The sequence below is a fragment of the Erpetoichthys calabaricus genome, chromosome 6 (genome assembly GCF_900747795.2).
Source record: "Erpetoichthys calabaricus chromosome 6, fErpCal1.3, whole genome shotgun sequence".
Classification (NCBI taxonomy): domain Eukaryota; kingdom Metazoa; phylum Chordata; class Cladistia; order Polypteriformes; family Polypteridae; genus Erpetoichthys; species Erpetoichthys calabaricus.
Genome location: NC_041399.2, coordinates 210,532,217 through 210,545,739, shown reverse-complemented (window position 1 = coordinate 210,545,739; position 13,523 = coordinate 210,532,217). Strand labels below are relative to the sequence as shown.

Here is a 13,523-nt window from a genome sequence, read left to right as displayed (position 1 = left end):
CTTATTGTTTTGAAGTGATCACAACTTCACAAGTGAGATTATTACTTTGGTGTGTTGCCACCAGGAAGGGCAATGCGGTGAGAAGTGTGGCGCTCCGATTGTCACCGATAACTCCAAACTCATAACCGATTTAGAAGTTGATGCCAGTCAGGCCCGGTCTTAGGTATTATGGGGCCCTAGGTGAAAGGGGGGTCCATGGGCCCCCCCCCCTGGAAGCTCTGCGAAATGCGTGAAAATTAGACCAAGGAGACGTTTTCTTGTAACATTACGAGGTTATCACCCTGCGTCCCTTTTTCGCCCGGAGTAGTTAGCTGCTACAATTTAGCCAGTTTGAACTGTTTCCACTGGGCACCACGTGGCGGTATGTAGCTAAGCCCAGCTTAGTTTTTTTGTCCTTTTTTATTTTTTGGGATATTTGAAACTTTTGGAATGCATTGCGAGGGGAGGGGCGGGACAGGGGCCTGGCCGCCATCGATCCGGTTGCCTACTTCGCCTATGCCTAAGGCCGGGCCTGTGCCAGTGCTCATTGTCAACCAATCAGCACAATTCATCACCTGAGCTCCACCCACCATAGTTCCTGGTTGAACAAAAACTACATACTCTGGAGTAGAAGCTAAAAGCAGAGTACCAGGAACTACGTACCAGAACCAAAAATGGTCCGGATTCCTGAGGTGGGCATACTACAAAAGCTGCTGAGTGTTTAAAAAGTCCTGAAAAAGGAACGAAGGCCTGTAGAGAAGTGCAGAACTGTACAGCGTAAATACCATGAAACTGAACCAGCAGGTCTGTCAGAAATGGTGATTGTCATTTTGAATAAAGAGACACAGCTAGCATGGGTCGGAATTCATGTCATGTCAGTCAGTCAGTCAGTCAGTCATTATCCAACCCGCTATATCCTAACACAGAGTCACAGGGGGTCTGCTGGAGCACAGGGCAAAAGGCAGGAACAAATCCTGCAGGGCACACACACACACCAAGCACACACTAGGGATAATTTAGGATCACCAATGCACCTAACCTGCATGTCTTTGGACTGTGGGAGGAAGCCGGAGCACCCAGAGGAAACCCACAAAGACACGGGGAGAACATGCAAACTCCACGCAGGGAGGACCCAGGAAGCAAACCCAGGTCACAATCATTATAATATCACTTATGAAATATTGCGTCACTTGTATGAGACAATAAAGGTGCAGACACGAGTCTGGAAGAGCAAGTTGTGCTGCCTTCCCTTTGACTCTCCTCTGAAGAGTGACAGCATGGAATCCTCAAAGCAACTCTCCAAAGATCTGAAAACAAAGATGGTTCAGTCTCCTGGTTTAGGGGAAGGCTACACAAAGCCATCTCAAAGGTTTAAACTGTCAGTTTCAACTGTAAGGAATGGAATCAGGAAATGGAAGGCCACAGGCACAGTTGCTGTTAAACCCAGCAGGTCTGGCAGGCCAAGAAAAATACAGGATCGGCATATGAGCAGGATTGTGAGAATGGTGACAGACAACCCACAGATCACCTCCAAAGACCTGCAAGAACATCTTGCTGCAGATGGTGTATCTGTACATCGTTCTACAATACAATTTGACAGTTCTACAGATCAACGAGAAGCCACTCAGTCCTCCTCCCTTGCTTGATAAGCGAGCCGCTAATTGATCGAAGTATCTCACCCTGTCTTGTCTTTTCATTTATTTAATTTTTTTTTTTTTTCCCCTGCCAGAGCTCCCCAGCTTTATCACACACTCGCAGTGGCTCACTAGTCACATTCTGAAAATAGAAACAGCGAACGCTGCCATCTCACACACGCCCCCAGCTCTCCTCAGATTCTGATAGCTCATGCGGCTGCACCTGCTGTAAACCTTTTGATTCTTAGAGCATCTGCCGCGCAACCCCTGCTGTTTTTCAGGATGAGTCTGTATATGAGCAATGAGACATTTCCACTTACACACTTCCTATGTGTTAATAGCAAAGTACAAAGCCAAATCCCAATGAGCAGCACTGCGGAGGCTCTATTGTATATCACGTCTCATCAAAGCTTTTTCACTGGGCCTCATTTTTTAACACACGGCGCGGCGCACCAACCTTGCCATAAGCTAAACAGTTAAAACCTGGCGGAGAACACATTAATTATGAGTCGAAAGGAGATCAGCATTCAAGTGTTAAATATGCAGAGTTTAGCCGCCTAATCATCACTGCATTGTAAATATTTTTGCAAGCCTTAAACTGACGGAAACACCTATTGTGATATTTTCACTTTGCAGGAAATATAATAAGAATGATGACATTGTAAGTTAAAATAACATCTTTCATTTCAAAGCCAAGATGATTTTCTGCATTTAAAAAGAGCATTTCACCTCTCAGAAGCAGAACAAGTCAAGTCAAGTCAAGTTGAGGAGCCTGCACTGGTACAGCGCGTTGCCGCACCCGCTACACAACAAAACAACTCGGGATCCTGATTGGCATCCCCCCAGACAGACACGCGGTCCAGTCCCACCCTCCAGAAATGACCCTCTATCTGCCGCAGCCAGGTGTTATGTGGGCAGCCCCTTGGCTTAGTCCAGCAACTCCAGTCCCCAACAATGAGGATCTTATGAGCCGGATCACCCTCGGGCCGTAGTGCCGTAACTGACGCGCCCTCACAATGCTGGTAATGTGCCTCATTCAGGACTCCACGAGCAACACAAAGTCAAACCAGCAGTACCCAAGGATTTTCCGGAGAGACACAGTACCAAAGGAGTCCAGTCTTCATCTCAGGTCACTGGATAGCATCCATGTCTCACAACCATATAGCAAGACAGGAAGCACCAGGACTCTAAAGACTTGGACCTTTGTCCTTTTGCAGAGATATCAGGAGCGCCACACACCCCTTTCCAGTGACCTCATGACCCCCCATGCTCTCCCAATCCATCTACTGACTTCACAGGGAGAGTCACCAGAGTCACATGAATGTCACTGCCAAACCTCTCAATGAGGTCGACACTCTCTCAGCAGACAGACACACTGATGATGGCCGTGCCCAAGAGGTCATTAAAGGCCCTGATCTTTGGTTTTTATCAGGACACTCACAAGCCCAGACACTCAGACTCCTCACTCGGTCTCTCGAGCGCCCTGATCAGAGCCTCCATTGAATCCACGAAGATCACAGCATCGTCAGCAAAGTCAAGATCCGTGAATCTTTCTTCACGAACAGATGCCCCATAGCCGCTGGACCCCACGACCTTGCCCAACTCCCAGTCCATGCAAGCATTGAACAGAGTAGGAGCAGAACACACCGCTGACGAAGCCCAGAATCAACTGGAAAAAACGCAGAGGTCCTGCCTCCACTCTGCACAGCACTCACAGTATCAGTGCACAGGCTGGCCATGATATCCAGCAACCTCGAGGGGATCCCGCAAATCCTCAGAATGTCCCACAGGGCAACTCGATCAACTGAGTTGAATGCTTTCCAAAAACTGACAAAGGCTGCAAAGAAACTCTGCCGATATCCGCGTTTGCGCTCCGTGAGAACCCTCGGTGCCAGGATGCAGTCGATGGTAGACTTCTTAGGCATAAAACCAGTCTGCTCCAGTCGCTGGTGGGTGAGCAAGTGATCACGGATCCTATTGAGGATGATCCTAGCAAGGACAGAAACAGAACGTACGGTTTAATTCCCAAATCTGGACTGTATGCATTAGAGCGCCTAAAAGAAAGTATTCACCCCCTTGGAAATTTTCAGATTTTATTTTTTATTGTTGAACAACATATAACATGGCATCACAATGCATTTCATTTGGCTTTTTTGACCTTCTGAAAAAGTGTTTAAGTGGCAAAGTGAAAACAGATCTCTGCAAAAAGTGATCTAAATTAATCCACCGTAATAAAAGAATACACTATGTGACTGTGTGCCTGTCCGGTTGCTATGTCTTTGCCATTCCAACAGATGGTGCATCCCATACATTTGAAGTAATAAAACGCAGGGCTTCTTAATCTTTTTGCCCTTCTCAGTTTCTACGAGACCCAGTCCATGACGACCATTAAAATCCCCCCCTTGGAAAATCTCCACTGACATTCATAGCAGACCATTGTTGATTGCTTAAACAACCCACAGAAACCAAGAAACTATGCAAGCCATATGAGATCTTTTCCCATTTAATACAAAGGTGAGTTGTACCCATACACAATCCACTGGCAGTAGTCTGTGACTCGTAGCTTAAGAAACTGTGATTACATTTGTCATTCCAACAGATGGTGCATCACAAACATTTATGCTGCTTTTATGAATCCAACACCCAATGGCATATAGCAGACATATGCATTGCATTTTGCTATTCCAACAGATGGCACACCATAAAAATTAACACTGCTTTTAAGAATCCCATACCAAATGGTAACTAACAGAGATATATGCATTACATTTGTCATTCCAACAAATTGCACATCAAAACATTAAAAACAGGGCTGTGGAGTCGGAGTTGAGGAGTCGCAGACAATTTTGGGTACCTGGAGTCGGAGTCGGCAAAAATCTACCAACTCCAACTCCTAATAAATTTAAATTGTAATGAAAAAAAAATACAGCAAATTCAGATGTCCCATTTCACAAACAATAGTCATAATTAGCTACTTCTCTGATGTAAGAATAAAGCCCGGTGCATAGTTGTGTTAGGCCTACTACTAGTGTGAAGTTCAGCTGAGCTATTATACAACCTGACATTCACATATTGTAATCTGGATTATGGTACATTACAAAAAGTGTTTTCATTTTATTTCAGATATAAACTGTTTAGCAAGTTAATACGATTGTAAACAAGTGTAATGATGTAGGTGGAGGTGTGTGCTATGGCCTGATGTGTGTTCAGGGGTTCTTGTCTTTTGTTTAAAATGGCCAATACGGTAGAGAGTCAGCTTCCTAGCCAGTAGTTCGGTGGTTAAATGATGTGTATGTTGCCTTCCTTCAATCAACATGGAAAATACATTAGCATATTAAATACAGAGGAGTCAGACTTGGGGAGTTGGAGTCAGAAGTACCAGAAACTAAGGAGTCAGAGTCGAAGGATTTATCTACCAACTACACAGCCCTGATTAAAACTACTTCTTTGAATCCCATACCAAATAGCATATTAAAGAGACATATGCATTGCATTTGTCATTCCAACAGATGGTGCATCACAAACATTTACACTGCTTTCATGAATCCAATGCCCAATGACATGTAACAGACATATACATTGCATTTTGCTCTTCCAACAGATGACGCATCATAAACATTAACCCTGCTTTAAAGAATCCCATACCAAATGGTAACTAACAGAGATATATGCATTGCATTTGTCATTCCAACAAATTGCACATCAAAACTGTAAAACTACTTCTTTGAATCCCATACCAAATAGCATATTAAAGAGACATATGCATTGCTTTTGTCATTCCAACAGATTGTGCATCACAAACATGTATACTGCTTTCATGAATCCAACACTCAATGGCATATAACAAACATATGCATTGCATTTTGATATTCCAAAGATGGCACATCATAAACAATAACACTGCTTTTAAGAATCCCATACCAAATGGTAACTAACAGAGATATATGCATTGCATTTGTCATTCCAACAGATGATGCATCACAAACCTTTATACTGCTTTTATGAATCCAACACTCAATGGCATATAACAGACATATGCATTGCATTTTGATATTCCAACAAATGGCACATCATAAACATTAACACTGCTTTTATGAATCCCATGCCTAACAGAGACATACTGTATGCATTGCATTTGTCATTCCAACAAATGGCACATCAAAACATTTACACTGCTTCTATGAATCCCATACCAAATAGCATGTTAAAGAGACATATGCATTGCATTTGTCATTCCAACAGATGGTGCATCACAAATATTTTCACTGCTTTTATGAATCCAACACCCAATAGCATATAACACACATATGCATTCGTTCCAACAGATGGCACATGACAAATATTTGTAGTAATGCATTTTGTTTGGTGTGTTTTGGCCACTATCATGTGTTTTATGGATCATCATCATTTTGGATACCAATTCCAGGGGTGCGTCCTCAGATGTCGACATGATGGTTTGAAAGGTTGGCTAACAGTCCTTTCCTTATCTGAGCTGCCGATTCAAGACTCTTTTGCGTGTCCTTTGCTTTAAACTTTTCTCGTTTGACTTTTTGTGGTACTGACTTTTCACTACTGTTTTTGGCTACAATATTTTTCTTAAGTCTTGGCTTGAAGATCTTCTGGTTTTTCTCTCCTGGTGTTCACTAAACATGCTTGTCTGCTTTCTGACATAACTTTCAGTTTCACAGAGAGGATGTGCAGCATTGATCACAATGGCCATTAGTTTTGGCATCATTCTCTCTTCTACTGCTACCTCTGTCACTGAAGCCTTTGTTGTAATTAGCCTGATGATTCGGTGGGCCTCTCTTGACGTGATGTTACCAGCCCAGCATACTACAGTGTAGAAAACGACACTGTACACGGGTACCTTGTGTTTAAAGCTGTTGTTTTTGAAGCTGATAATGTACACACATGCTGTACGCTTTAGTGGATTCATGCAAAGCTAACTTTGATATGCTAGAAACGCTTCCCGATACGTCACATTCCATTATACGTAGTGCTCGGGAACGATAAAGATGAGGTCCCACTGTGCTTGAGAGACAGTTGCTTCAGATTTGTGAATGTTGTGTTGATTTACAGATGTCTAATAGTTCCTGCACTGAACATGGCTTGCTAAGGCAGCACCGTCAACATCCGATACTGTCAACTTGCAGGCATAATGAGAGCTGACAGAGCAGAAGAATGAAGACATCATTATAATGAGAAGTGACTGGCAACAGTTAGGGATTACTGGGTGCAAAGATGAAGATAAAACTAAAAGATAGCAGCAGAGTAAGCGATGACTAATTGGATGGACAAAGGTGATAATGTAACGACAGATGAGAAGATCAAAAGATGAGAATGGCAGGGTTGAAGAAGTGATGTTAGCAGAGTTGAGTCAGAAGAAGACGAAAAACACAGAAGATCCCCAGAGTATTAAAGATGACAGAGATGATTTGGTAGAAGAATGAGACTGACAGATGATACTGCAGAAGGAATGGAGAGCACAGGTGATTTAGGAGAGGGGCGACCATGACTGCCGTGTTATGGTTGAAGGATTGTAGTCAAGAGAGTTGATTTGGTTAAAGGATACGAATGACACAGATGACATTCTAAGACCTGCAGAATTTATTTAATGTCAAAAATCCCTTCTAGTGGAATGAGAAGTGCTTATTGCACATTACACTGAAGCAGAAATAAGCAGTGACAACAAAGCCCAAGGTTTAATATATATATACTGTATATATACAGTTTATCCATCCATCCATCCATTTTCCAACCCGCTGAATCCGAACACAGGGTCACGGGGGTCTGCTGGAGCCAATCCCAGCCAACACAGGGCACAAGGCAGGAAACAATCCTGGGCAGGGTGCCAACCCACCGCAGGACACCCACAAACACAGCACACACTAGGGCCAATTTAGAATCGCCAATCCACCGAACCTGCATGTCTTGGGACTGTGGGAGGAAATCAGAGCCCCCGGAGGAAACCCACGCAGACACGAGGAGAACATGCAAACTCCACACAGGGAGGACCCGGGAATCGAACCCAGGTCCCCAGATCTCCCAACTGCGAGGCAGTAGCACTACCCACTGCGCCACCGTGCCGCCCCTATACAGTTTATGTATATTTATATATATATACAGTATTTATTTATGATGGTTATAGGGTCACTAACTCTGATGCTCTGTGCAAGAGAGGACAGAGCCAACTATACTTCCTTAGAAGGCTGGCGTCCTTCAACATCTGCAATAAGATGCTGCAGATGTTCTATCAGACGGTTGTGGCGAGCGCCCTCTTCTACATGGTGGTGTGCTGGGGAGGCAGCATAAAGAAGAGGGACGCCTCACGCCTGGTCAAACTGGTGAGGAAGGCAGGCTCTATTGTAGGCATGGAGCTGGACAGTTAGACATCCGTGGCAGAGCGACGGGCGCTGAGCAGACTCCTGTCAATCATGGAGAATCCACTGCATCCACTGAAGAGGATCATCTCCAGACAGAGGAGCAGCTTCAGCGACAGACTGCTGTCACCATCCTGCTCCACTGACAGACTGAGGAGATCGTTCCTCCACCACACTATGCGACTCTTCAATTCCACCCGATACAAAGTTATCGTCTGTTATACCTGCCTCGCACTCTCCACCTTGCACTTTTTAACTGGCACTGCATTTTTATCACTCTTTAATTAATATTGTTTTTATCAGTATGCTGCTGCTGGAGTATGTGAACTTCCCCTTGGGGATTAATAAAGTATCTATCTATCTATCTATCTATCTATCTATCTATCTATCTATCTATCTATCTATCTATCTATCTATTTGCCCAGAGGGGACTGGGCGGTCTCGTGGCCTGGAACCCCTACAGATTTTATTTTTTTCTCCAGCCTTCTGGAGTTTTTTTTTGTTTTTTCTGTCCACCCTGGCCATTGGACCTTACTCCTTTCTATGTTAACTAATGTTGTCTTATTTTAATTTCTTATTTTGTCTTTTATTTTTCTTCTCTTCATTATGTAAAGCACTTTGAGCTACTTTTTGTATGAAAATGTGCTATATAAATAAATGTTGTTGTTGTTGTTCTATCTATCTATCTATCTATCTATCTATCTATCTATCTATCTAATCATTTAAGATGGGTTAAAGTAATCAACATAGACCTCAGCATTAAAGTTCTGCAGTGTACTGTCTATTGGAGTGTTCTTTTGTAATGCTTTGTGATATATGGCTGGCCGTTCATCCTGGCCAATACCCCCAGACCGCCAGGTGGAGCCCTCCCTGCAGCATGGAGGTGCCCTGAATGCCAGCAGGGAGTTATGAACATTGGAGTTTTCCTTTACAACCCTGCTGGATACCACGGGGGCCGCTAGAAGGCGCTGCAGGGAGGAGCAGCGACTATTTGCCCTATGCCCCGGAAGTACGTCAGAGTCACATGGACAAGAGGAATGACGTGCTTCCGGGATGAAGAGGAGGACTTTTTATCTGACCTGGAAGTGATAAGGAGTCACATGGACTGAAGGATGGGAAACACTTCCGGGTTAGAGACTATAAAAGACTGGGAAAACAGCAGAGCGTTGAGCTGAGCTGGGTGGAAGGGTGGCAATGCGTCTGGGAGAGTGGAGGATTGATTGTTTATTGTGTATTGGTGGATTTATTGAGTATTGTGGAGTGTAGGTGCTTTGTGCACATTGTTGTTATTATAAATAAAATAACATTTGGACTTTTATCTGGTGCCTGACATGTGGTCTCAGAGTTCAAGGGGTCGACAGCGTCCCTATCTTTCACAGCATGTAGTAATGAATCATTCCAACAGATGCTGCATCACAAATAAATTACATCGCTACAAATCTTAGTAATGCACTATCTGTTGGAATAACACATGCAATGCATTTTATTACTACAAATGTTTGTGATGCGCAATCCTAGTGGAACGACAGACATAGCAACTGGATTGACAGATAGATACACAAACAGTTCTCCTGGATTATTGCTATTATTATAGCATGTCAAGTATAATTAACATAACAATATCTATATACTGTATATATATATATATATATATATATATATATATATATATATATATATATATATATATATATATATATATACAAACATACAGTATACATATACATATGTAGGTAACATACTGTGCAGCCCTCTATGAAATCACCTGTTAACAATGTGGGTGGAAAATTGGAGTACCCATATACTGTATAAGCTAAATATATATCCTGGGACAATTAAAGAAATATATATCTATCATATAGTGCCTTTCACTGTCTATCTTTTATAAAGTACCTTTCCTATCTATTATATAACACCTTCCATGTCTGTCTATCTATTATATAGTTCATTTCCTATCTATCTTTCTATTGCATATTGCCTTTTCTATCTACTATATCTATTATATAGTGCCTTTCTTATCTATCTATCTATGTAGTGCCGTGCATGTCTATCTACTATATAGTGCCATTCATATCTATTTGTCTATGTATCTATTACATAGTGTCTTTCATATCTTTCTGCGTATTATATAGTGCCTTTCTTATCTATCTATTATATAGTGACTTTCACATCTATTTGTCTATGTATCTATCACATAGTGTCTTTCATATCTATATGTGTATTATATACTGTAGTGCCTTTCTTATCTTTCTATTTATCTATCGGTCTATTTTATAGTGTCTTTCATATCTGTCTATCACATAGTGCCTTTCCTTTGTGTCACTCTATTTATTATATAGTGCCTTTCACATCTGTCTATCTATTGAGTCCCTTGCATGTCTATCTATTATATAGTGTCTTTCATATATATTTGTATATGTATCTATCACATAGATAGAGGGAGTAAAATTCATTATATGATAGATAGATGTGAAAGGCACTATATAATAGATAGATAGATAGATAGATAGATAGATAGATAGATAGATAGATAGATAGATAGATAGATAGATAGATAGATAGATAGATAGGAAAGGCACTATATAATAGATACAGTAGATAGAGAGATAGATAGTGTCTTTCCTATCTATTATATAGTGCCTTTCACACCTATCTATCTATCTATCTATCTATCATATAGTGCCTTTCACATCTATCTATCTATCTATCTATCTATCATATAGTGCCTTTCACATCTATCTATCTATTATATAGTGTCTTTCATATCTGTTTATCATATAGTGCCTTTCCTATCTATCTATCTATCTAGATCCATGCATACATATATAATTGTGAAAGAGAATCTAAAAATATACCAAAAGTGTGCGTATCAGTTGCGTATGCCTGTTGTGCCCACGCACTCATCGTGTGCAGGTACGTGTAATGCCCGTGTATCTGTGCGTGTATCTAACTTCAGTATACCCACGTATCCAGTACTGTATATGCTGCATTGCTTTTATGAATTCCCTGCACAGAGTATAATGTTGTGTCGTAACAACATTATTAGCAGAGGACTTTTACTCAAGAAATGTGCCTTTAATAAGTTCTCTAGATGTTATTAAGCAAAGTAAGTATTTGTATTCTTCCAAGCAACATGTCCAGTCTGAAAGATGTATGGATGTCTGGAAAAATGCATGGAGTGCTGTAATCCATTTGATTTAGAACACTGCCTTGAAACTAGAGGGGACTAGCAGGCTTATTTTATTTGCATGTGCTTTCCCCTAGACTCTGGCTGCCCTAACAAGAAATTCAATAAATCTGCTTCCAAATCATCTTGCACAAGCTTTGCATGTCCAGTCTGGGCCTGAGGAAATTAACAAGCGAATAGAGCACGCCATCGACTTACGGAGTGGCGATAAATTGAGAAGAGAGCATATCAAGCCTTTCTCACTGATGTTTAAAGACTCCAGCCTGGAAGAGAAGGTAGCTGGGTCTTAGAAAGCCTTTTTGTTTTGTTTTTTTTTTTTTGTATGAAACAAGGAGTACAAATATCTATTTATCTATTCAATCATTTGGCCTACCACACTTTTAGCATGAGTAAGCTAAAGATTTTTTTTTTCTTTTAATTCCCTTAATTTGAATTTCTGTTTATACTGCATTGACAATTTGCTTTTACTCCTTTTCTCTTTTCATAAAAGATTAAATTATACTTACTGACATGACTGATGTGTCTCCTAATTCATCGTGAAGGAGGCCGTGGATAAATCCCCCTCCGTCAGATTTGCACATGCGATCCTAAGGATGTGTTGCCGTACCTTTACACCCAGAACAATCCCAAATCCCTGGCTGCCCAGATTTTCTCTCAATGAATTCAATTTTCGACAGCTGCCTATTGGCAAAGATTTCCATTTATTTCCAATATTTCTGAAAATGATGATTTTTTTTGTACTAAATTTATCCCTTTGTTTTGGGTGTAAGTTGCAGGCTTTGAAACGATAAGCACGTTCTCTGCCAACAGCCTTGCTTTTCTGTTAAGCTGACTAAACAATTCCCAAAACTCTCCATATGCTAAGCAGATCTTGGAGAAAGTTGTGAAGAATCCCTTTTCAAATTGAATTACAAATACTCTCGAGCCGTAAGAGCCTGCTAACAATTGCACAGGAATTCAGCGGATTGCCGTGGACGTGCCGCGTCTCCAAACTGAGCATTTCTCAGATGCTTCAACGCTTATTCGTTTTAACCCTCACCCAAAAAAAAAATAAATGAATGTTTCGTCATTCTAGGACTAGGAACTCCTTTAGTTTACTCATGAGGAAATGGATGTGGTGGACTTGTGTTCATTCCAACTCTTGTTCAAGCAGTTGACATTCTACATCCTTTCAGCTTTTTTTGCGCTCTTTTCCCCTTTTGTTACACAAGTTTCCTGCTTTTATGTACCCTTAAGGTTTCAGTTGAATTGATATATATATATATATTTTTTATATTTAACTATAATTTAATCATTTATACATTTTTCTTTTACTCATTTTACGTTAATTTCTGTAATGTAAACTTAGTGGATGTTGGTCCTCCATTTTTGGCATAGTTGTTAAAACTTTACTAAACATCCTCTTGCTAATTTCCCAGCACCCTTTTTGAACAAGGGGCCAGTGCATGATTTTAATCGGGGCTGGAATCTTACAGACTACTAGAATAATTAAAGAATTAATAAACAAAAAAAAATCTTCAATATCGTTTTAAAGTTAGGCAGTTTCTACCTGTAAAGAAAATACACTTGGAAAGCCCTGAAGAAAATCAATGCCCTCCGCCCCAGCTTGTCGTCGCTGTACTGGTAGCCTGTTCAATGCAAAGCGACTGTGGGTCATTCTGAGTCCGTTCTTTTTCTTTCTTTCTTTTTGTCTTTTTTGTCTGTTTGTCTGTTTGTTTACTCTTATTTTTTTCACAGTATTCTCAGATGAGGGATGAAGTCTTCAAGTCGAACCTGGTCTGCGCTTTTATAGTCCTCATATTCATCACCGCAATCCAGAGTCTACTGCCTTCATCAAGGTAATCCTGACTCACGAAAATGGCTCATTGTCTTAAAAGAAAAATGATTATTTAATACAAGGGCTTGTAGATGGTGCGATGTACCTCATACAGTAGGTGTCTTCATTGTTATACACTCACTGAGCAAATTCTTAGGACCACTATACTGGGGGAAAGAACTTTATTTGTCCCAAGGGGGAAATCTAGATAGATATATAGTGCCTTAGATGTATGTATTGTCTATTAGATAGATAGATATGAAAGGTGCTATATAATGGACAATAGATAAATAAGGAACTATATGATAGATAGATAATAATAATTCATTACATTTATATAGCACTTTTCTCAGTACTCAAAGCACTATCCATACAGGGAGGAACCGAACCCACAATCTTCCACAGTCTCCTTACTGCAAAGCAGCAGCACTACCACTGCGCCACCTGTGAGGACAGACAGACAGCTAGATAGATAGATAGATAGATAGATAGATCTGAAAGGCACTATATGATAGATAGATAGATAG

General features: G+C 41.0%; 1 protein-coding gene across 2 annotated transcripts in view; it reads left to right on the top strand.

Moving 5' to 3' along the window:
* The window catches only part of adcy8 (adenylate cyclase 8 (brain)), a 345,854-nt gene that overhangs the window by 221,537 nt on the left and 110,794 nt on the right, over positions 1 to 13,523 (top strand). The window contains exons 8-9 of one of the 2 annotated variants that reach the window (XM_051928959.1): positions 11,258 to 11,455; positions 12,918 to 13,018. In XM_051928959.1, the coding sequence (XP_051784919.1) occupies positions 11,258 to 11,455; positions 12,918 to 13,018 (299 nt within the window). The remainder of the gene's footprint in view (positions 1 to 11,257; positions 11,456 to 12,917; positions 13,019 to 13,523) is intronic. The other variant, XM_051928960.1, reaches the window with a different exon arrangement.